The 23,827-nt window shown below is 39.9% G+C and overlaps 1 protein-coding gene across 50 annotated transcripts in view; it reads left to right on the plus strand.

The window, feature by feature from the left end:
• DOCK10 (dedicator of cytokinesis 10) overlaps positions 1–23,827 on the plus strand; it is a 247,285-nt gene that overhangs the window by 159,955 nt on the left and 63,503 nt on the right. For 40 of the 50 annotated variants that reach the window (XM_043523131.1, XM_043523117.1, XM_043523120.1 and 37 more), the window contains 13 exons: positions 218–405; positions 985–1,050; positions 2,687–2,779; positions 4,540–4,663; positions 4,845–4,966; positions 5,705–5,791; positions 6,411–6,503; positions 8,308–8,426; positions 10,861–10,930; positions 15,233–15,346; positions 16,818–16,889; positions 17,019–17,165; positions 22,779–22,862. In XM_043523131.1, the coding sequence (XP_043379066.1) occupies positions 218–405; positions 985–1,050; positions 2,687–2,779; positions 4,540–4,663; positions 4,845–4,966; positions 5,705–5,791; positions 6,411–6,503; positions 8,308–8,426; positions 10,861–10,930; positions 15,233–15,346; positions 16,818–16,889; positions 17,019–17,165; positions 22,779–22,862 (1,379 nt within the window). The remainder of the gene's footprint in view (positions 1–217; positions 406–984; positions 1,051–2,686; positions 2,780–4,539; positions 4,664–4,844; positions 4,967–5,704; positions 5,792–6,410; positions 6,504–8,307; positions 8,427–10,860; positions 10,931–15,232; positions 15,347–16,817; positions 16,890–17,018; positions 17,166–22,778; positions 22,863–23,827) is intronic. The other 10 variants (XM_043523123.1, XM_043523129.1, XM_043523132.1 and 7 more) reach the window with 1 other exon arrangement.

The following is a 23,827-nucleotide window of genomic DNA, read 5'->3' on the forward strand; positions in this document are numbered from 1 at the left end:
TGTCTTGGATACTGCATATTCAAAGGTTATTCGGTGCTATGTTTAACTTAAATGTAAATCAGTGCAATTACTATAGATTTACACTGCTGTAAAAGGGGATAGAATTTGGCCCTTTGTGTCTTGATATTGGATATTACATCCTACATACTTATTATTAGTGTATTTATAAAATGACAACTTCATTTTCTGATTGTTTTTTTATTTTATTTTTTTGAAGATTGTGTAACATCATCTTTTATCCCAATCAAGCCATTTTATAATACAGAGGAGCATCAACCTACGGTGGAAGTGGAAGAATTTGTACAAGAATCAACAAAATATTCCCGGCCTTATAGAGTGTATAAGAACCAAGTATACATCTATCCAAAACATCTCAAGTACGATAGCCAAAAAAGCTTCAGCAAGGTACAGTAGAACTACTCATCATAGCTAAAGGTGGCAGAATAGGATCCTAAATTACTGAACTAACTTGCAGTCTATTTAATTCTTTATGGAACCTTTAAGCACAGTAAGAATTTCCTGGAAGTGATTTTACAGATTAAAGGAACCTTTTATGCTATGAAGGCATTTCAAAGAAGATGTAGTTCAGTAATTGCTTTTTGGGCAATATTCTAGGGAAATATATTTTAATATAAATATGTGTACAGATGATCCTCTCTTAAATGAACCTTGAGAGCTTATATGCATATTCATACTGATTGAATATGAATTAAACTCAAGACAGGGCTAAATACTGGTCCCTTTACGCTCTGCCTTTGCACAATGCATTTGAAGCCTAGTTTGGTGCCTGCAGGTCCTTCTCCTTTTTACACATTTATTTCCAGTGATTTTTGCGGGGAGCTGCAAGTATTTAGGATATGGCTCATCATTCATAGTATTCTCCAGCTTTTAAGTAGAACCTGTTCTATTTCACACATCTTAGTTTGTATGTATTTTTATGGGCTAATGATTTCTAATTACACTTTTAACGCATCACTATTGCAGGCGCGAAACATAACAGTATGTATTGAATTTAAAAGTTCAGATGAAGAAGGAGCCAAGCCAATGAAGGTGAGCAAAGACAAAGTACATTCACAGAATAATGTGTCAAAAGCGGTTTCATATGAAACCCTGCAATTGAGAGTATTCTAATCAGCAACATTTAAAGTGTGAATATTGTAATATATTCTTTTAAGTTTCCATAACAATCCTGTTTAATACCAGTTATTAACTATATCAGCTGGAAATGTCAACGCTGCAGTGCTAGTTCAATGATTAGGCAAAAAAACTTGCAAAAGATGACTCTTTTCCATATCTTCCCATTAATTTTAATGGAACACCTGTCTAAATCCCTAGATTGTCTTGGAAATCTCAGTACCTACATCCTTATTTAACACTTAGACATTTAAGTGCCTAAACTGATATTCAGGGTCCAAATTTTAAAGCAAGTGCACGCTTGACTTTGGCATACAAATCTCCACACAGTAAGGCTATGTGCGTGCACTTAGGTATAGCCGCATATAGTTCCACCTCACACGAGCACACTGGGGGAATTTGCATACCAAAGTTAGGCATGCATACTTTTGCCTATGCCCATTTGAAAATTAGGGCATAGACACTTAAATGTGCATTCAGGTGCCTAGGTCTAAATCTGAAAATCCAGGCCTTACTTATCATTATGATGAGCTACTTAAAATTAAAGGGTGGGATTTTCAAAAGCGCCTAAGTGACGAAGGAGCATAACTGCCACTGAAAATCCTCCCCTAGACATAGTAGATTAGATACAATAGAACTAGGGTGACTAGACAGTAACTGTGAAAAATCGGGATGGGGGTGGGGTAATAGGAGCCTATATAAGACATAGCCCCAAATATCGGGACTGTCTCTATAAAATCGGGACATCTGGTCACCCTAAATAGAACAGCCCAATTTGTTGTTTTACATATTTTTCACATGCTCTTCCTTTCATTTTAAGCAAAGTACTGGTAGATATGGTCTATTGAGCCTGAACCTGCAGTCCTGATGCAAGCAGAACTTCTGATTTATATGGTAGTTTTGCCTCTGTGAGGGCTGCAGGGCTAGTCCTACTATCCTTACGTTTGTGTGTAACCCACTGGTAGGTGTGTGTTACAGGTCTCCATCTGTGATGTAAATGAGTTGGTTCAGCCCCCAGCTACAAAGCCTTGACTTTTTAGTTCAAGCTGTAGCAGCTCTGGCTTTTCACTCTGGAGGTCCCCCGTTCAGTCTTCAGCATATCAGCCAAGCTGGTGGTCGTCACATCTGCATGGCTCACTTAGTGAACAGCAAAATGTATAGCTTGTGCACGTTGAGGTATGATGCATTAAAATGGCATTAGGGAACTAAGATTATCTGTGTTAGATTTCCAAACTAATTTTGTGGTATACGGAGTTGTTCAATGAGTATGGCACAAAAGTGGGAGAACCTGCACCTCAGTTTTCCCGTACATAAAATAAGCTAATCAAGAATCATAGAAGCTAGAAATAGAAAGGGCCTATTAAATACCCTGGTCCTGCCAATGCAGGGAGGAGTTGTTGTGCCTAGAGACCCCAGTAAAGCATTGGAGTTGAATTGTGTAGGATGAGTCCATATAAAGGAAAGACACTTTTTAAAACCCCCTTTGAGCTATGGCTATATTCGTATTATCAGCATGCCTTGACAACTGAACTGAAGTATAATATTTTAACAGTGTATTTATGGGAAGCCTGGCGGACCATTATTTACAACAGCAGCCTACACAGCAGTGCTACATCATTCACAGAATCCTGATTTCTATGATGAGGTCAGTTCATTCTTCACTGATTAAACAATATGACAATATGCATTGAATTAAAGGCATAGAAATGGAAAAAAAACATTACCTGCCTGCTATAAGTGTTCATGTATCCAGGTGAGTGTGAATTTCATTAGATAGAGAGATTTTTACTTACTGAAATAAACATACAGTATGAAATAAAATCTCACCATTTCTCTGAACACATCATAATGGTCAGTCTTTCTACTTCACCAACATAAAGCCCCATTCCTCAGGCTTTATGCAGGTGAATTGAGTTTCACCCTAACCAATCCAGAGTGCTCCATAGCCTTGAGTTGTTAGTGTTTTTGACAGCACACTCACAAAGGATTGGAGTACTTGTGGCACCTTAGAGACTAACAAATTTATTAGAGCATAAGCTTTCGTGGGCTACAGCTCACTTCATCGGATGCATAGAATGGAACATATAGTAAGATAGATAGATAGATATAGATATATACACATACAGATAAGTTGGAAGTTACCATACAAACTGTGAGAGGCTAATTAGTTAAGATGAGCTATTATCAGCAGGAGAAAAAAAAAAAACTTGTGTAGTGATAATCAAGATGGCTCATTTAGACAGTTGACAAGAAGGTGTGAGGATACTTAACTTAAGGAAATAGATTCAATATGTGTACTGACCCAGCCACTCCCAGTCTCTATTCAAACCCAAGTTAATGGTATTTAGTTTGCATATTAATTCAAGCTCACAGTTTCTCTTTGGAGTCTGTTTTTGAAGCTTTTCTGTTGCAAAATTGCCACCCTTAAATCTTTTACTGAGTGGCCAGAGAGGTTGAAGTGTTCTCCTACCAGTTTTTGAATGTTATGATTCCTGATGTCAGATTTGTGTCCATTTATTCTTTTGCATAGAGACTGTCCGGTTTGGCCAATGTACATGGCAGAGGGGCATTGCTGGCACATGATGGCATATATCACATTGGAAGATGTGCAGGTGAACGAGCCCCTGATAGCGTGGCTAATGTGATTAGGTCCTATGATGGTGTCACTTGAATAAACATATGGACAGAGTTGGAACCTATCCTTGCAACAAAGCCCGATGCCAATTCTGTCCACATATTTATTCAATTAACAACCTATGGGACGTATGACTCATCTGAGATCATAAATAAAAGTTTTTTATTTTCACATCAATCCTTGTTCACCTTCAGTCTTTATAATAAAATCAGTTATGATGACATATCATTAGTATTTTTAATTTAAAGGGTATCCAGGCTGACTCTCTCTTCTGCTAAAGGAGAAGAGAAAGAAAGAATGGCGACTCTTGGGTAGGGTCAGTGTTGAGTCTGATTGTATGGAGATGATTGGTTCTAAGCAGCCTGTTTGAACAGGGTTCTTCAGTTTTCAATTCTGTGCTGTTTCATTAGAAACACAAATATTCACTCAAAGGAAAGAGAAGAAAAACCAGTTTAAGTGAGAGTAATAAATGGTGCCTCTCAATGATTTTTTTAAAAGAACAGTTGTCACATCATTAAAAAGAGCAACACACAAAGAAGCAGGTTTCAAAGTAACAGCCGTGTGAAGTGAGCTGTAGCTCACGAAAGCTTATGCTCAAATAAATTGGTTAGTCTCCAAGGTGCCACAAGTACACAAAGAAGCAATTACCAGTCAAAAGGCCAGCTTTAATTAGAGATATATAGAAAGAGAGATTTCTCCTTTAGAGCCCATCTCTTACTCCTGGTTGATTCCCTTTAAACTAAAGAGAGGTGTAACCTTTTACATTTCAGGTGAAAATTGAGCTTCCCACTCAACTCCATAAGAAACACCACATTCTGTTTTCATTTTATCATGTCACCTGTGACATACATGCAAAAGCTAATGCCAAAAAGAAAGAGGCTCTGGAAACACCAGGTACCTGCAGTAGAATTACTTTCAAATAATTCCTTGCTAATGTTTGTCTGCATTATATTTATAGTGATATATGTTCATCTGAGGATTTCAGAATTTCTGTTTGTGGCTATTATTTACTATGATCCTATGATCCAAAGATCTTATACTCAAAAATGTCATATTGATTTGCCCTTCTGTGCAGTTGGATATGCTTGGCTTCCTTTATTGAAAGGTGCCCAGTTAGCTTCTCAAGAACATAACATTCCAGTGACAACCAGTTTGCCGCCCAGTTACTTAAGCCTTCAAGATCCTGCAAGTGGAAAGGTATTAAGTAATATTTATATATTTTTCAAAAGGAATAGAGAGATTGAAGTATGTGTGATTAAAATGATAGGGCCAGCTTCTCATTTACGCCTTGCTGGCAATGTAAAGGAGTCATTGTATGAATGATAAACTGGACCATACAACTTAGTGTGTTCATATGTATAGCATTCAATTCTTAAGTTAATATGTGTACCAACAGATCGGGGGAAACTATGCCTCTTCCAATGGTGTGCTGGAGATACCACACCTGACTGGCGGTGCATGGATAAACCATACATTCTTCCTAGCTGGAGGGAGCATGGTGAAGAGTGGTTTTTCATACAGTTTTAGCTGGGGTCCCTGAAAAGTCTGACTAGCACAAGTCCCGTGATCCTTTCCATAGTGCCCAGGATTGCCCACTGTTCCTTGAGCTGTGCCTGGTTAAGAATCCTCAGCAGGAAAGTTATGGGCAGTTTCCTCTCCCTTTGTACTAACTGAGCAATGCAGAGAGAGCTGAGTAGGCCTGTGGATCTAGTCTATTGCTTTGTGGCATTGACAGGATAGTGGGGGAACTCCCATTGTGACTGCTTCTACAGTAACTGAGAGCTGAATATTTAAAATAGTGCAATATCCAGGCCCGAGTGAACTTGCACAATCACAGAGCTGTGCAGCAAAAAGTGATGCAGAACTGAACAGTGTTGATATGTTTACACTTTTATGGTGTTTGCAAGTGTGGAAATAAGAAAATATTTTTTACAGCAGAGTGGAAGTGACATTAAGTGGGTAGACAATGGGAAGCTGCTTTTCAAGGTGTCTTCATTTGTTGTATCGACTGTAAATACTCAGGTGAGTTTGCATTTTCTCTCAGATATCCTTACCTGATAATCAGAAATGCATGCTAGAAAAAACCTGACAAATGATCATAGAATCATAGAATATCTGGGTTGGAAGGGACCTCAGGAGGTCATCTAGTCCAACCCCCTGCTCATGATCTTAATATAGCTTAAATCTTGTATGAATCTGTTCGTCTAACATTAAAGATAATCTGAATGTAGGAGTGCTAACGAGAGAGGAGTGATAAACCAAGGGGGTAAATACCCCTTTTAAGGAAAAAGGAGGCGTTATTTTGGATGATACAGGAGGTTGTAACTAGACATTTTAAAACATCCTGATGTTGAGATCTGTTAGATCGTGGGAAAACCCCATTGCTCAGGACACTTAAAACAAGACTGGACAAAGCACTAGGAAATGCACTCTCTGATGGTAAGCTGATGGACTACATGGTCTAATCCTTGTTGGGCTTTTCCATACCTATTATTCTGTGATCCTTTGTGCTGTATGGTGTAAAGTGTAAAGTTCCTGGATTCGACCCACCATGACCAATTCATCAAGATGGTTAGCAAATATTTGAATTGCAGTCCATGATAAAATAGGCATTAACTTTAGCATATGTTTACCATTTTAGGATCCATATCTGAATAACTTTTTCCAGGACTGCCAAAAAGGAGAAATGCATCTCTCCCACCTTTGTACCTCAGACTTTGTCAAGTCCTGTAAGGTAAAATAATTTAGAAGTGTTACAAGTTGATGTAGGTAAATAAATGTAAAGGGCCAAATTCTAGTTCTCTTTGAATTTGCCTCCCAAGCAAGCCCATGGCCTGCTTATGGTTCTAAATTGCCATGGGCTGGATTGTGTCCCAAGGACACAGATCATCATAAGGGAGGGCATGTTGCTGTGCTGCTCCAGGAGCATTGCAGAGAAGGAATTGGGGCTTGGGAGGCCACCGTTATCTTGCTGCTCCCCTCTTGCTCCAGAGAGTAATATTTTTTTGCATGCCCACTTCTTCCCCTTCCCTTCCTGCATGAGAGATGCAGTAAGAAATGGGGGTAAGAAATTGGCATGTAGTGCTACATACCCCTGCATGCCTGGACCAAAGATACAGGTAACCCTGATTTGCATTCTTGTATGGATGCTCAGTCCTACAATGGATTCTTAATCCATTTGGCAGTGGGCAGATCACATGGGCTCACCCTAAAATATGTAGTTTGGAGCGGAGCAGGAAGGAGCTAGAATACTGAAGGGCAAGTTACGAAACATACTAACTTCTTTGGTGATCATCTGAATCTAATGGCAGTTTCTAGGTTTAGAGATTAAAGTAAAGGATATTTTTCCCCCATTGCTCCATTTTCCCAATTAAGCTGATTTTATTAAGCTGCTTAGTAAAAGATAAATTTTGCTGTAACTTTCCAATAGTCGTAACATTTCTCTGGGCAACTATTTAAAGATGTCTTTTTTTTTTTTTTAATATGTGTGGATGTACCTGAAATCAGGTACATCCATACATATTAAAAAGTGAGATTTTTGCTGCTGTTGTTTTTGTTGTTGTTTTTTATCTGTAGTAGCAATTAGTCCTGGTTGAATTTAAAAATTGTGACTATTTTCATAAATAAAAGCATTAGGTTAAGTTTTCTCTATTATATAAATTATTTGTATATATTCAGATAGTTACTAGGTATTGGGGAAAATGTTTGTGAATACCCAAAAGGTGCACAAATTTTAGCATGAGTGATTACACATCCAGAAAAGCATGCTAGAAGTGCACTGTTCATTGTTTGCTGCTTTTTGTCTGCCTCTGTATTATATTTCAATCATCCAATCAGGAAACAGAAATAAAATCACCATTCGCACAACATAAATAGATAACAAATATTCAGAGTGAACAGTTCATGAACAAACAATAGGCAGAAAATATTTGCCCAAACTTTCGGCTTTTATTTACAAATCACAGATGCATTTGCAGAAAATCAGAGAGCTAAATCCATAACAATATTATTTTAATGAATAACTCAGTTAGCTCTATCAGTTAAGGTAATGGAGTATCATTGTCCAGTCAGTCTAGAGTGTAACACTGTTTTTAATAAGTGTGATTTTGACTTGGTCATAAATATTTTATCCAAAATGAAACACAGCATATGAGGTCTCAGCCCAGGTAAAAAATTTTCTCAAAATTTTAGGGGAAAAAATCTTTAAAAGTAAGAACTTCAGTCCTTCACAACTCGTACATATTTTCTGCTTTTTCACTGAAAAAAAAAAAAAAGGGCAGGTAATAGTTTCTGCTTTATAATCGCAAAATAAACAGAAACTATAAAATCTCAGGAATAAAAATTCCGGGTACAAAGTCATACTTTAAAAAATATCTTGACATGGAGCATGATTCTCCACTGTCTTACACTGGTTTAATTCCACTTACTTCTCTGCAATTACCAGATGGTGAAAGGAGTAAAGGAGTGGAAATTCAGGCCCTGGTGGATTGTGGTTTATGTCCGTAATCTATAGTTATTCTGCCTTGTATCTGATACAGAATTTACTGAAAATTGAGAAGATCCATGTAATTATGAACTTTCTTCCTGTGATCCTGAATCAACTCTTTTGGGTTCTGGTAGAAAACGACGTGGATGAGGTTACCACTGCTGTGACAAGGTATCCAAAAATTTGTTATATATAATAGAATTAGGGCCAAATTCAATCCAGTGTGTGACTGTTGACAAGAGTCTAGTTATGAACCAGGGCTGAACTTGGTGTTTAGATTTTAATAGAAGATGAGCTCATTATCCTAAAATGTCTGACTCCTAGATCTAACACAGAGCTTGGCAAGTAAGTCAGGTAACTAAGTATAGGATATGACATCACATAATTGACTTCATCCACAAAATTATTGTTCCTATGCAGACATTGCTTTCGCTACTGTTTCAAATCAGTTGGCACCAACAGGTAAAGAGGAGGGTTTGCTTTAAAATGTATAATTCTCTGAGATGCTGAGCACTTCCTGAATGGTCTTAGTGTCCTCAATTCCCTCTGACTTCCTTGTGGGTTGCGGCTGCTGAGCACCTCAAAGAAAGAGGTCAGTGTCTTCTATGATTAAATTTATAACTAGGTGAGTCAGGTCACCCCCTTTTGGACAGTTTGCAATGAAATGTTTAAGCCGTAACAGTGAACAACAGGGAAGGCATTATCCAAGTAATTAACAGTCAGCTGGAGAGACGCACCAAGGGTCTGTGACCTCCAGGAATGTCCAACTAAAATATTTGTTTAAAATAAAATATTTATTGCTATTATTAGCCGTGAAATCAGAAAATAAAATAAAAAGAATAAAGTAATTTCCAATGGATGGGCTGAAAAAGAAAAGTTGTACTGCATAGAGATTTCTTTGTTGGCTTTTCCCCAGCCATTAAAGGCCTGGGTAGTAACCAGAAGACAAACACAACTTAATCCTCAGCATCCCGTTGGGTTTACAAGTGTTGTTAATGTATTTTATATGTTTACTGAAGCTGGTTTGCAGTATTTAACTGTTGAAGGGAGATTCATTGTAAGACTTCAGACTCCTGATGCTTCATTCCTCAAGTTGACTTTAATGGCAGCTTAGGGGGCTCAACACTTCAAAGGTTTTCAGGCCGAATACTTTCATGAATAGGAAATTATGTCTGGAATGAATTTAGCAGTGTCATTCCCTTGGCTGGCAGAGACTGAGCTCATCCCAGTGGTGATGTACTCAGTCTCCAAGAGAAGGATGTCAAACCTTTTCCTATGACCCCTAACTGCCCAATTCATTAACACTAATGCCAATTGGGGGAATAAATGGTTTTGTCCCAAGCCAGAGTTAGTGTTAGTTGGGGTGGCTGGAAAACACAGTAGTGAAACAGTTGGGTTAGAAACTGGAAGGGCAGCCTTTTTTATGCTCAAATACTTGGCTATCCACCCACCTGGTAGAAAATGGCTTCTCAGTGTTTACCTTCGCTGTGTACAGGCTTTGTGACAACATTGCTGATGTCAACAGCAACATGCACAGCTGTGCACTGACAAAACGCTGTGCATGCCTTTCATTGTTTTGCCACTATACATGTGTGCACTTTGTATTTTGTTTTGAATACTTGAAGTAGCTGGCGTTGAACAAGTTAAAAGCTACAGAACAAGAACTCAAAATTGTTCATGGTTGTGAAAAAACACTTTCTTTATACTTTGTCTTGATTACTGACTTGCCTTGGGCCACAGTCATGCAGTCATGACTCTGTCTTTACTCTGCCAAAATTCCCACTGATATCTGAATAGTAGAGGAGTAAGGACAGAATGACTGGAACCTTGGTGAATAATTTCGGTTATTTATTTATTTTTCAAAAGGCCCTAATCACATTAATAATAATAAATGAGAAATGGTTTGCAAAACAAATTTAATAAAATAGAAGCTTTTTTGGATTATATATCAGGAGTGCACAGAAAGCATCTTAAAAAAACTAACTCGGCAGTTATTAAACTGTGGTACATGGGTTGGTTTATCAGAATAAGAATCCATTATTGTGATACTGATTAACAGATATACCAAGAACTTTTGAGTTTGGAATGTGGTCCACTAGGTCTTTGCTAGAGTTCTAACCCCTGAAAGGTTAGAATAGAAATTCTGACACAACAGCCTTTCATAGACTTTGATTCTCAACTTCATTAACGCTCTCTCTAATTGTCTTCATTGTAACTTCTTCATAATATTCCCAGATCCATATAAGTGTTGAAATGTTCTCCAGTAACGTGTAGTTTCATCTCCCAATAATGTAGTAAGATCAACATCACAACTGTTAAAATTGTTATAACTGGGTGTATTTCGTTGAATAATAGTAACTTTTTAGAGTAAGGCCCTGATCCACCATTGTGACCCATACATGCAGGCTGCTGTGCCCACATGTCGTGCTCATGAAGTCAATGAGTTCCACATGGGCACAGCAGATTGTCCACATGGATTTTTCTTGGATCAGACACATAGCGGGTAATTTTGAATCTGATGTATAACAGTGTGACACAATGTAATGCATGTAAGGATATTTTTCTGCCTCATGTTGCAAGATAGCTCAATATCTTTCTTTTCTAGGGTTCTTACTGACATTGTTGCCAAGTGCCATGAAGAGCAACTAGAATACTGTGTCCATTCTTATGTAAAGGTATGAAATATCCAATTGACCTTTGATCATCTCCTGTGTGTTGCACATTATTTCCGTTTTCTCTTTGTGATACTTTCTTGTAGTTTTTCCAGCATTTGGATAGTTGCCTTCTGACCTTTTACATGGTGCAGTGATTAGGTTGCTAGCCTAGGCCTTGGGAGACCCAGATTTCATTCTCTGCTTTGCCACAGACTGTGTATTTAACCTTGGGCAAATCACTTAGCTTGTCTGAGCCTCAGTTTCCCATCTGCAAAAAATGGGGTTAATAGCACTGCCCTTCCTCACAGTGTTGTTTGGAGGATGGATACATTAAAGACTGTGAGGTGCTCAGATACTATGGTAGGGGGCCATATAAGTACCTAAGTTTGATAGATTTATGTACAGTTCAAGGAGGTATTTTGCAGCATTCACGTTAAGTGGTTTTATTGCTTCATATTGACATGCCATGTGTACTGTATGGGTAGAAGGTGTTTCTCCAATAGCATTTAACACATTACAAATGGTCAAGTGAAGCTTAGTGATAATTTTTACTAAGGAGGTGTTCCTGAAAGCTTTTCTTTGTGCTTATAGATTGCTGTATGTTTCTTCTATTATATATTCTTAGCCTTCTATTGTTTTCTCAGGATATCTTTTGTTCCTCCAAGTAACTGTATATTTGTACCTGGTTCTGGGATGTGAAATACTTTATTTTCTGGCATGGTTCCTTGCACATTTTTTGTAACTGGGGACTGCTTGTTCAGTTTCTTCCACCCAGTTCTCATTTGGGGGAAGGTGGCATATGTCTATACTCAGTTACACTAGTATTTTGATCTCAGTGAACTTGTGACGACATTGAGAAAGTCAAAACCCCAATGTCTTTAAAAATGATATCTTTGTTCCCAATATCCATCGAGTACCCCTTGAGTTAGCACAAATAATGCTACAGACCAACAAACACCTAAGCAATAAATAGTTTATCTGAAGTAACAATCTAAGATGACAGGTTTCAGCCGTGTTAGTCTGTATTCGCAAAAAGAAAAGGAGGACTTGTGGCACCTCAGAGACTAACAAATTTATTTGAGCGTAAGCTTTAGTGAGCTACAGCTCACTTCATCGGATGAGGAGCTTAGTACAGAAATGTATGTTGTAAGTAGAAAGATAGGGGAACCATTCATATTGTTATTGACTAAGGAACAGGGAAAAGGCAAATGCTCTTCCTTGGATTTTGGAAAATTTGTACCCAGACATTACTAGATTAATCAAGGACTTGGCAGTGTAGTTGAATCGCCTGCAGAGATATCAATCACTCTGTAATGATTTAATACACCTTATTTTTGTACCTACTTCATTTAGTCATTCATCTCAGAATGAACAAAGGAGAATCTATAGTATTTAAACCCTGTCAGGAGAGAAAAATAGAAGTTATTGTTGCTTTGCCTCTACTCCTCTATGCATAGAGGGTTTTCTTCTTGTCTACTCATGTTCAGTGGTGGTCGAACAGATACAGGAAATGTCAGATATAAAATAAGAGAAAGGAACACCATTCCAGTAGTTATGGAAATAAGTTTGAATGACATATATAGCGACTTATACATTAGTGAATGACATTCTGATTTATCCTGAAACAAGGGAGGCTTTCACAAAGTCTAATAATAATTATAATCTACCGAATGGAATGTATGCAAATAGAAGATAAAAAACTGCCCTTCAGGGCCAGTGAAACCAAAATGAAAACACACACTATTAACTGAAACTCTCAGATCTTCATGATCAGAATAATGAAAATATGAGACAAGTTCTACTAGGAAAGAAACCAATGACTCTTTCAAGTCCAGTGAAGCTAAATGCTGCTGAACTAACTTCCACAACATGCAAAATGCCTTCATACTTTGTCTTTATATATTTTATGTCCTTACAAGGGATATTTTTCAACATTCCTTGACCCACATTCTGATCTCAGTTACACTGGTATAAATCCAGTTTCTCTGAGTCTAATGGAAATATTTGGACTTTCAGTGGGATAAATGAGAGTAGAATATGGTCCTATGTAACTTTCAGTTTAGTGCATTTTAATTGTCTAAAAACACAGTGGACTGAAATATTGTATTGATCACGGTTCTGACCATGTGCTAGTGAAAAGCCAAAGAAGGGTGCGTCCGGTTTATATTTCAGCAGTGCTTAAAATGAGCTTGTGAGCCAGTGCAACTGTCTGCTGCTGTATTGCACACTGCCGTGAGCACAGCTGCAGTATGTAAATGATAACTCTTCACTTTTCATTGCATGCTTCAGCTCAGTGACTGAGTCATAAATATGTTGTGGTTCCTCATTATTCTAACCTTGGGAGAGAGGGTTCAAGTCCCTGCTCTGCCACAACCTTCCTGTATGACCCTGGGCAAGTCACGTAGGGCCAGGTTTTCAAAGGTATTTAGGAGCCTAAAGCTGCAGATCCCAGTGGGATTTTCAAAAGCATGTAATCATTGATTTCAACGGGTGTCAGGCATGTAATGTGCTTAGGCACTTTTGAAAATTCCATTAGGCACCTATATGCAACTTTAGGCACCTAAATATCTTTGAAAATCTGACCCTTAGCCCTTTCTTGCCTCAGTTTTGCATCTGTTTAAAAAATAAGAAGGGGGGAATAGTACTTCCCTACATCACAGAAGTGTTGTGAGGATAAATGCATTAAAGATTCTGAGGTGTTCTAATACCAGTTTCTAGATTGATCATTATGTAAGTAAACCAGGATGCATCAAGACCCATTGGGAACATTCATGCCACTTAAGTAGAGCAGGTCAGGAAATTTTCACCAAAACGGTTTTAGGTTGAAACTGAAACTTTTTCTGGGAACATACCAGCTTCAATGACAGCTTCAGCGAGAAAGATTTCTCGGGTCCAGGATGGAATTTCTAGTCAGAGAGAGCCAAAATAGCCAACAGCCTGGTGGTTAGGGCACTCACCTAGGATGTGGAAGATGTAGGAACTTGAATCAGGGTCTATGGGTATGTCTTCACTAGCAATGTTAAAGCACTGCCGTGGCAGCTCTTTAATGTGGCTGTGTACTTGCGGCACCAGCACTGGGAGAGAGCTCTCCCAGCGCTGTAAAAAAACCACCCCCACGAGGGGAGTAGCTCTCAGCACTGGTGCACTGTCTACACTGGCACTTTACAGCTGAAACTTGCAGCGCTCAGGAGGGTGATTTTTCACATCCCTGAGCGAGAAAGTTGCCGTGCTGTAAAGTGGCAGTGTAGACAATGCTCACACATGTTGGATGCATGCCTTAACCCGAGGCTATTGGCTGTTTTAGGGCAGAGTGTGCTCACTCTCTTTCTCACAGAAAAAGTTCAAAATGTCTCAGTTTTATCCCGGTATAGAAAAGGAAATTTTTTTGAAATCTCAAAAGTTTTGCAGGATGGGAAAACCACTTCTCACCCAGCTCTATAATTAGGGGTTGAGCTGTCAGTTGTGGCAAGAAGACTTAATATTTAATAGTAGGGTGACGAGATAGCAGCTGTGAAAAAATGGGACAGGGGGTGGGGGGTAATAGGCGCCTATATAAGAAAAAATCCCCCAGCACAGGACTGTCCCTTTAAAAACAGGACATCTGGTCACCCTATTTAATAGGAATGCTACTTAAAAGTATCATTTGTTTTAAGCTGCTGTTATTTCTGAGACTCCAGTGGATTCTTTCACTAAAGAAATAGTTAAAAAAATAGGTGAGGGAAACAAATTAGTAGCAAATATATGATTTATGTCAATGAGCAATCTAGTGGCAGAGGAATTCTTGGACTACAGCCTGGAAGGGGATGCTGTTCCCCTTCTGTCCATTCTAGTGGGTGCTCTACCCCTTTCATGATGAAGAATTGCTACCAAGTAAGCTGTTGCCATTGGAAGATAGGACCAAGGGAAATGTGATCCTGATCGGGTGGGTGAAAACCCTCCTTTCTTCCCTTACAGGTTTATTGTTCTTCCTTTTCTGGTGAACTGGCTTGGAAGGGAGTTCAAAAGAATCAGATTCTGATGCCCTAATGAAAAAAATAATCTCTATCACGCCAGTGATTTTTAAGCAGAAATTCCCTTTGATTCAAATCAAGTTGAAAGTAATGGGGAGTACTGCTTAAAAGTCAGATTCAAGAGGAGGAGTTTTTATACCATTGTTGTTCAGTGAATTAGGCTTTATGTCAATTAATTTTTTTCAGTCAAGCTACTTTGGTAGGCAAAGATCAGCACTACAGCTATTCTTAGAAGATGCGTTCCTTATGCACCACTAACTGTTGCTGGGATTTATAGCAGTTTTTTACAGTACTATTATTGATCTCTCTTCAGTATGTGTTCAAGACCAAGTCATCCGAAGAAAGGACTGTTCATGAAGAGCTTGCCAAGAATGTGACTGGTCTTTTGAAATCAAATAATCAAGTAACAGTGAAACACGTTTTAAAGGTGAATGATACAGTTTTAAAAATTAGTATGTTTTCAATATTACCACAATTTCTGCTTCATCTTCCTCCTCTCTCTTTCACATTCATCTGTGTGCTTTGCACATATCAAAGCCCATAATAATCCAACAGCTTTATGAGGCTTTCTTGCTGTAATTTTGTGAATTCTCAACATAAGTCATTGCATGGTACATGGTGATTTTACATTGTATAATTCCTCCTGCTGGATTTCCTTTCTGTTATTGCTCAACCACTGTGAGAAATATAATTCTTACACAATACAGTGAGTCAGAACATTAAGGGTGATTTTTTTTTAACTTCACAAATGGTTCCAGGAATCACAGTTCAGATACATATTTATAACTAGGATATATATTCAAATAATATGATTTTAATACAGTTACTATTGATTTGTAATTAGCAAAATGTAAAAGATAATTATTCTGATAAGCATGAAGAGCTGCCCATGTTTTTGGTTTTTTTTTAAATAACCAATAAGAGGGATAGCACTCTGGCCACATACATCTGGCATATCCTCCGTACCGAGGCTGGCAGGGAACTCATGTAAGAGCTAGCTATGCCTGCTTTACCCCAGCTGAGGACGTCCCCACACCAAGGGGATTCTCCGTTGTCCTGATCCAGACAGTTCCTAGCTCATGTATACCACCATACTGGCAGAAATGAACTGGAGAAGGGGGAGACAATCTGGCCCATAGTGTACTGTACATGCAAGAAATTAAATGGCTGTTATATAACATTATTGTTATACGTGTACACTCTACTGTACATGTTTTAATAGGTCAATTTATTTTTACTAAAAGGTACTAGAGATTGAAGTCCTCTGTTCATTTGTAGTACCATCATATCATGAGACAAGCTTCCCATCACTGGCCCACCAGTCTGTGCAAACGACTGCTAGGACATATTCTCTGTGCCCTTTCAGTCGTTGACCTCTCTACTGAGACTGCTATGAAGGGTTCCAGTTATCCTACTGTAATTATTATGTGTCATGTATTTCTGCCATATCTATTTGCAAACAAAGCACGAATTAAGACAGAGGTGTAAATATGAATGGAAATGATCATTTGTTCACTCCTTACTTCTTAATAAAGGCACAATCACAATTGCCAAATGCCAGACCCAACAAGGTGCTGTGTGGCTTCAACTCAAGTGACTTAAATACTGTCATAGTGAAACGTAAAGCTTTCTAATTTTTCTGTGGTGTAGATTCTATCAATACACACTGCTGAGAACTCCAGACCATTCCTCTAAAAAGGAATTCTTAGATGTAAAAAATATCACAAAATAATCTATGCAGTGTCATCATAGCTATGTTGGCCCCAGGATATTAGAGAGACAAGGCCTCTATTGGTCTAATAAAAGGTATTACCTCACCTCACCCATCTTGTCTGACAAAATAATCTGTTTTTCAACACTAATATTATCAGGTGACTTTCTCCATAATATTTTTACAGCATTCCTGGTTTTTCTTTGCAATTATCTTAAAATCAGTGGCACAGCACTTGGTTGATTCAAACAGAACACAGGTAAGAATATACATTATTATGTAATAAACTAAATTTTAAGATTAATTTCTACCCAAATACATTTAACCATGTAAAGTAAATGTATTCTAACTCTGTTTACTCTGAAGTAATAATCTGAGTTTTTCTTAGATTCCTCGAACTCAGAGACTTCCAGAATCATTCCAGACTGAACTAGACACACTGATAATGATCTTGTCCGACCATGTTGTTTGGAAACACAAAGATGCTCCTGAAGAAACAAAAAATGCAAACCACAGCATTGCCAAATTTCTTAAGGTGAGAGGTTCGGTCATTACAGCGCATGCAGTTATTCAGTCATAGTTAATGCAGAGTAAAGGATATTAAACCTCCAGTCTGAGGGAGTAAGAGCAATCCAAGCGAATCATGGCTGAAGATGCAGAATCAGCACTGATTTATAGTACGATTGTTTCTGTGCTCTTAGGTGTGCCACTGCGTCTGTGGAAGTCCAATGGCTGCATATAAATCTACTAGAAAAGCCTCACTTGTACATATTTGTCCTGATAAAAGATGTGGCAAGGCTCCTCTTTCATCATGTCAGCCTCCACGTTTCTCCCCAGGAGTAAATAAATCCTACTCTGGAGGTTTTTAATTCTTAAGTGTGGTTTATTTACAGTATTTACAAAGTGGGCTTCAGGGTAGGCCCAAGTCATTCTCTTAAGCAACCCCCCCCCCCCCAGAACACATACATTTCTTTTCCCCCACCAGAGCACTGACTTGTTACACTGGCTTCTGCTCACCAGCCCTTCCCCAGACAGAAGAAAACTTAATAATTCCCCTACAGGAGGATATAGCTCTCTACCTAGGAGAATCCTTTTCTCCCTGTTGCCCCTAACCCTGCTTCAGCTTATTTCTTTTCCCTCCTCCCACTATTTTACCAGAAGAGGGTTTTTTAAAGATCCCTGGCAGCCCTTAATTGGACTCAGGTGTCCCTAATTAACCTGAGGTAACCTCTTTTCATTTCATAGAGAAAGGGCCTTGACCATTCTAGGATTGATATACCCACCTTCCACCACTCCCTTATTGAGGAGCAGTCAGCCCTGTCTGGTGTTCTCTGCTCGGTGTCCCCTTCAGGTTCCCTAGTTTTGACCCTTTGACCTTCACATCTGTCCCTGTTTTTTTCTTTGTTGTCCCCCATATTTATTTGCGTCCTAGGCTCAGTGGCTCCTCCCCAGTGGCTCCTCCTCAGTGGCACTTCCCCCGGAACCAAATAGGATCACTCTCTTATAGCTATGTGGTCTCTCTTCATCACAAAGGGTCCACACTGGCAAATAGTACAGCTCATGGATGTAACATTTAAGTAGAGGAGAAGTGTATAGATGAATGGAACAACTGTTACAAAATCAAGCTATTATAATTTCTTGATCAACTATAGGACTGAAGTAGTGGACTAATATGTGACCATCATAACAGCATAGGTAGCCAGCTTCTACACACCTTTTTAAATATTGCAAGTATTCTGTAAACTGCTGAAGCATGTAATTGTATGTACATTGTATCTCCGGAAAAGTTGCATGTGTTCCAGTCATGAATGATAATTTTTTCACAATTCAGCAATGACTTTTGCCATCACAATCACTCATCAGTTTTGTCTGTGGAACCTAAATAGTAGCTGTTCTGAGCACAGTATAAAATTGTCAGCAGTGCCTATGTCCCATTTTCAGAAGTAATTTAGGCACTCACATCTCATTGAAAGTCAGTCACTGAATTCAGTGGGAGTTCTGTGCCAAGTTGCTTTTGAAAATCCTACTTGACACCTGTCTGCATCTTTAGGCACGTAAATACCTTTAAAAATCTGTCCCGCTCATGAGATTAACAAAAGTGCCTAAGTAAGTTAGGTGCCCAGTTCCCATTGACTTTTAGTGGGAGTTAGATGCCTAACTCATTTAAGCACTTTTGAAAACTACTCTAATGTATGTGTTGGATAAGTAAAGCAATCTGAAGTCGTTTATCTGCCTTTGTGCTAGTTTTTCTCTGATTGCCCAAGGATGGGTTTTGCAGCATTCTTTCATTCACTTGATAGACCAATTCATGCCTACTTTTTTTTCCTCCTGTCGCTCCCGTATGGGATGGGAGTAGCAATAAGATTCCTTTTTTTCCTGTATCCCTCAATCATTTGGACATTCTCCAATATCTGCTGTGATCTCATGATTAACTATGCGGTGGGGAAGAATTAACATTTAGGACATAGTGTGGCCAATTACATAACTGGACAGCTGGGGACAGGAACAAAAAAAACCTTGTGACATAGTGACATATAGAGTGTCCTGTACAACATACACTGAGACTAACGGGTGAATCTCTCTGAGGCAGATTGAAACACAGCTCTTGGAAAAAATTGACAGGAAATAAATTGTTCCTGTGAAGTTATCAAGAAAAGCAGCAATACAGAGGATATAGTGTCTCTCGGCACTCTTTAATTAATAAATAATAGATCTGCAGTCCTCTGAAATGGTCTCCATTTCAGGTGCTGTGTGGAAACCTTATCTGGTGTTATCCTAGCTGGCATGAGTTTTATTTACCCAATGCATTACATCACTGAGAGGGTGACATTGCTTGCCAGTGTATCATGTCAGTATTACGCTTGTATTACTATTGCAGTTCTGTCTGTTACTTTTACATGTTCTATATTTGAACAAGCGGTTAAGCAGTGTTATGCTACAATTGGAATCATCTGGTCTTTGCTTTTTTCTGGTCTGCCATAACAAATTATGTAGACTAAAGAGGTGGCTTGACATCTCCAGACCAGATTTTGTAGCAGCCAGATTTGAATGCCATGTACTGTACACTCTGGGGGGTTTTATTCTTGTACAGTTCAAGAGCATCTGTGATCTGGGTGATGGACCTGGTCCCCAGGATTACAGTCCTTGCTGACCCTGCAAGACTGTCCCACTCTGGGGAAGAATATCACTAACTGTTTGTTGGCTTGAGCATTATAATAAACTCCCAACCATTTGGCCTCATCAAGCTGCTGTTCTCATCATAACGTAGAGTAATAACATGAGTATTTGCTCCCAGAGTGACAACCTAGTTCCAGAGGTGAAAGTAAGCTGGTACGCCCCGGTACGGTGTACCGGTAAGAGCCTGTGTGCCTTACCGGGATCGGCTTTCCCAGACGGCAATTTAAAGCCCTGGGGTAGCAGCGGTGGGGCTGCAGCGGGGATTTAAAGGGCCCCACAGCTCCAGCCGCCGCTACCGTCCCGGGCCTTTAAATCCCCGCCTGAGCCCTGCTGCCCGAGCCCTGGGGTAGCAGCAGTGGGGCCCTGGCGGGGATTTAAAGGGCCCCGGAGCGCCAGCCGCCGCTACTGCCCCGGAGCCTTTTAAATCGCCGCCTGAGCCCTCTGCCAAAGCCCTGGGGTAGGGGCAGCAGGGCTTCGGAGTGGATTTAAAGGGCCGGGGCGGTAGCAGAGGCTGGAGCCCCAGGGCCGTTTAAATCCCCGCCAGAGCCCGCCCACCCCCCCACCCCTACCCCAGGGCTCGGGCAGCAGGGCTCAGGTGGGGATTTAAAGGGCGCTGGGGCTCCGGCAGCCGCTACCACAGCAGAGCCCAGAGCCCCGGGGTAGCAGTGGCAGCCGGGAGCCCCCAGGGCTCCTCGGTGATTTAAAGGGCCCGGGGCTCCACTGCGGTAGCGGCAGCTGGAGCCCTGGGCCCTTTAAATCGCCCCTGAGCCCTGTGGTTCCCAGCCGCCTCTGCAGCTGGTAGCTCGGGGGTGATTTAAAGGGCCCTGGGCTCCCAGCCGCCACTACTGCAGCTGAAGCCCTGGCCCTTTAAATCAAGATTTAAAGGTCCTGGGTATTTAAGGCCCTGTCTCTTCCGGTTAAGGCCACGCCCTTCCAGTTGAGGCCACACTCCCTGCTCAGGACTCTGGCGTAGCGGTAAGCCCTCTAACTTAACTTTCACCCCTGCCTAGTTCATAGTCAGTGAGTTTGGCTGGATTCAAGAATCATTGCTTTGAAGCAAATATTTAAATCAGCTTAAAGAAAAGGAGTACTTGTCGCACCTTAGAGACTAACAAATTTATTTGAGCATAAGCTTTCGTGAGCTACAGCTCACTTTATCAGATGCATACAGTGGAAAATACAGTGGAGAGATTTTATATACACAGAGAACATGAAACAATGGTGTTACCATACAGACTGTAACAAGAGTGATCAGGAAAGGTGAGCTATTACCAGCAGGAGAGCCGGGGGCTGAGGGGGGGAGGGGACCTTTTGTGGTGATAATCAAGGTGGGCCATTTCCAGCAGTTGACAAGAACAGTGTGGGGGGGGGGAGGCGGCGAATAAACAAGGGGAAATAGTTTTACTTTGTGTAATGATACATCCACTCCCAGTCTTTATTCAAGCCTAAGTTAATTGTATCCAGTTTGCAAATTAATTCCAATTCAGTAGTTTCTCATTGGAGTCTGTTTTTGAAGTTTTTTTGTTGAAGAATAGCCATTTTTAGGTCTGTAATTGAGTGACCAAAGAGATGGAAGTGTTCTCCGACTGGTTTTTGAATGTTATAATTCTTGACGTCTGATTTGTGTCCATTTATTCTTTTACGTAGAGACTGTTCGGTTTGGCCAATGTACATAGCAGAGGGGCATTGCTGGCACATGATGGCATATATCACATTGGTAGATGCTCAGGTGAATGATCCTCTGATAGTGTGGCTGATGTGATTAGGCCCTATGATGGTGTTCCCTGAATAGATATGTGGACAGAGTTGGCAACAGGCTTTGTTGCAAGGATAGGTTCCTGGGTTAGTGTTTTTGTTGTGTGGTGTGTGGTTGCTGGTGAGTATTTGTTTCAGGTTGGGAGGCTGTCTGTAAGCAAGGACTGGCCTGTCTCCTAAGATCTGTGAGAGTGATGGGTCGTCCTTCAGGATAGGTTGTAGATCCTTGATGATGCGCTGGAGAGGTTTTAGTTGGGGGCTGAAGGTGATGGCTAGTGGCGTTCTGTTATTTTCTTTGTTGGGCCTATCCTGTAGTAGGTAACTTCTGGGTACTCTTCTGGCTCTGTCAGTCTGATTCTTCACTTCAGCAGGTGGGTATTGTAGTTGTAAGAACGCTTGATAGAAATAAAAGAATAGATAGAATAAAGACAGGGAGTGGATGTGTCATTACACAAAGTAAAACTATTTCCCCTTGTTTATTCCCTCCCTCGCCCCCCCCCCCCCCGCACTGTTCTTGTCAACTGCTGGAAATGGCCCACCTTGATTATCACTACAAAAGGTTCCCCCCCCTCAGCCCCTGGCTCTCCTGCTGGTAATAGCTCACCTTTCCTGATCACTCTTGTTACAGTCTGTATGGTAACACCCATTGTTTCATGTTCTCTGTGTATATAAAATCTCCCCACTGTATTTTCCACTGTATGCATCCGATGAAGTGAGCTGTAGCTCACGAAAGCTTATGCTCAAATAAATTTGTTAGTCTCTAAGGTGCCACAAGTACTCCTTTTCTTTTTGCGGATACAGCTAACTCGGCTGCTACTCTGAAAGTAGGTCAGCTTGCATCACATGCTACCTCCCCTTATTGAGTGCTACAGTATTTGAAGTGCCATTTCCTCAGATAAACTCACTCCTAATTATGTGTACACTATGGTAGTAATTTCAGCCTGTAGTCCCATTAAAAATGAAATATTTAACTTATTTATCACTACTATTTTCTTAAACAGTCCGACAAGCCTGATTCACTCTATGCTCTGGATGCTTTGCACTACTTTGGTGACACAAGGCAACTATAAAGCAAGCGTCACCGATCATTTAACCCAGACTTACAGATGCCACACATCATTGGAGAGGCACAACGCAGGCAGATTGTGCTGGTAAATCTGGCCCTGTGTTATTGGTAGTAGATATACAAATATAAACATTCTATTTGTTTCCTTAGCGCTGTTTTACATTTATGGATCGTGGATTTGTATTTAAGATGGTCAACAACTATGTAAGCATGTTCGGCCCAGGAGACCACAAGGTATGAGTTATATTTTCTTGAAGTGGACTTGATAGCAGAGTATTTTCAGGATGAAACAATTTAGGATCCATTCTGTAGTTACTCCATGCTCAGAAGTAGAGTTGATCAAATTATTTACTATAAAGATTGTGTTACAAATTTAGGTCCTGACCCTGCAAGGAGCTTCACATAGCTGGACTCCTGTGTCTGTGCAGAACTCAATTGAACTTCAGAGGGGATATGTAGATGCACAGAGGTCAACCCATGTGTAGCTCCTTCCAAGATCAGGACACTAGCCCTATTTTAGGTTAATGAATCATTTGTGAACTGCATGCTCATTTTCCTCTAATGTATTTGTAAACACTCACTGAAATAGCTTTACCAATAATTTTCAAAGTATGGGTGATTCAATCACAAACTGGTCTGGTCAACTCTTCACTATTTATGTGGTATGAGTAGAAGCATAAGTGAGATGGTTTTGTTTCTGCTCCATGTTTGGATCAGAGAAACATATGCAGGATAGTAGCAAATAATAAACAGTGCACTCTTGGTATCCGGCAAAAGTTTGTGAAATTTTTATGATTCATGAATTTTTTCACAAATATTCAGTAGTGATCTAAATGAATAAGATGACCCTATGAATTATAAAGAACCAAACTTGGTGCCTTTGATTGTGAAATTATTCACAATTTTTTTAACTGTACATCAAGCTGTACTCAGATCTCTCACATAATCAGAGGAACAGCTGCAGAATCAGGCCCTTAGTTATTGTGTTATACATGAAGATCATAAATCTGCAAAGAATTCTATAAAAGCTGCAAATTGTTTCCACATTTTTCAGTCCTAACTGCCTTCAGCAGCAAAAACAGATGTTCAATTAAAACCTCCAGTTAATGGCTAACAGAGCAGTTCATTATCGGAGATTGGTCAGTCTGTATAGCAGAAATTAGCACATCCTCAAAGATAAATGTATGTATGATATCTAC

The sequence above is a fragment of the Chelonia mydas genome, chromosome 9, assembly GCF_015237465.2.
Source record: "Chelonia mydas isolate rCheMyd1 chromosome 9, rCheMyd1.pri.v2, whole genome shotgun sequence".
Classification (NCBI taxonomy): domain Eukaryota; kingdom Metazoa; phylum Chordata; order Testudines; family Cheloniidae; genus Chelonia; species Chelonia mydas.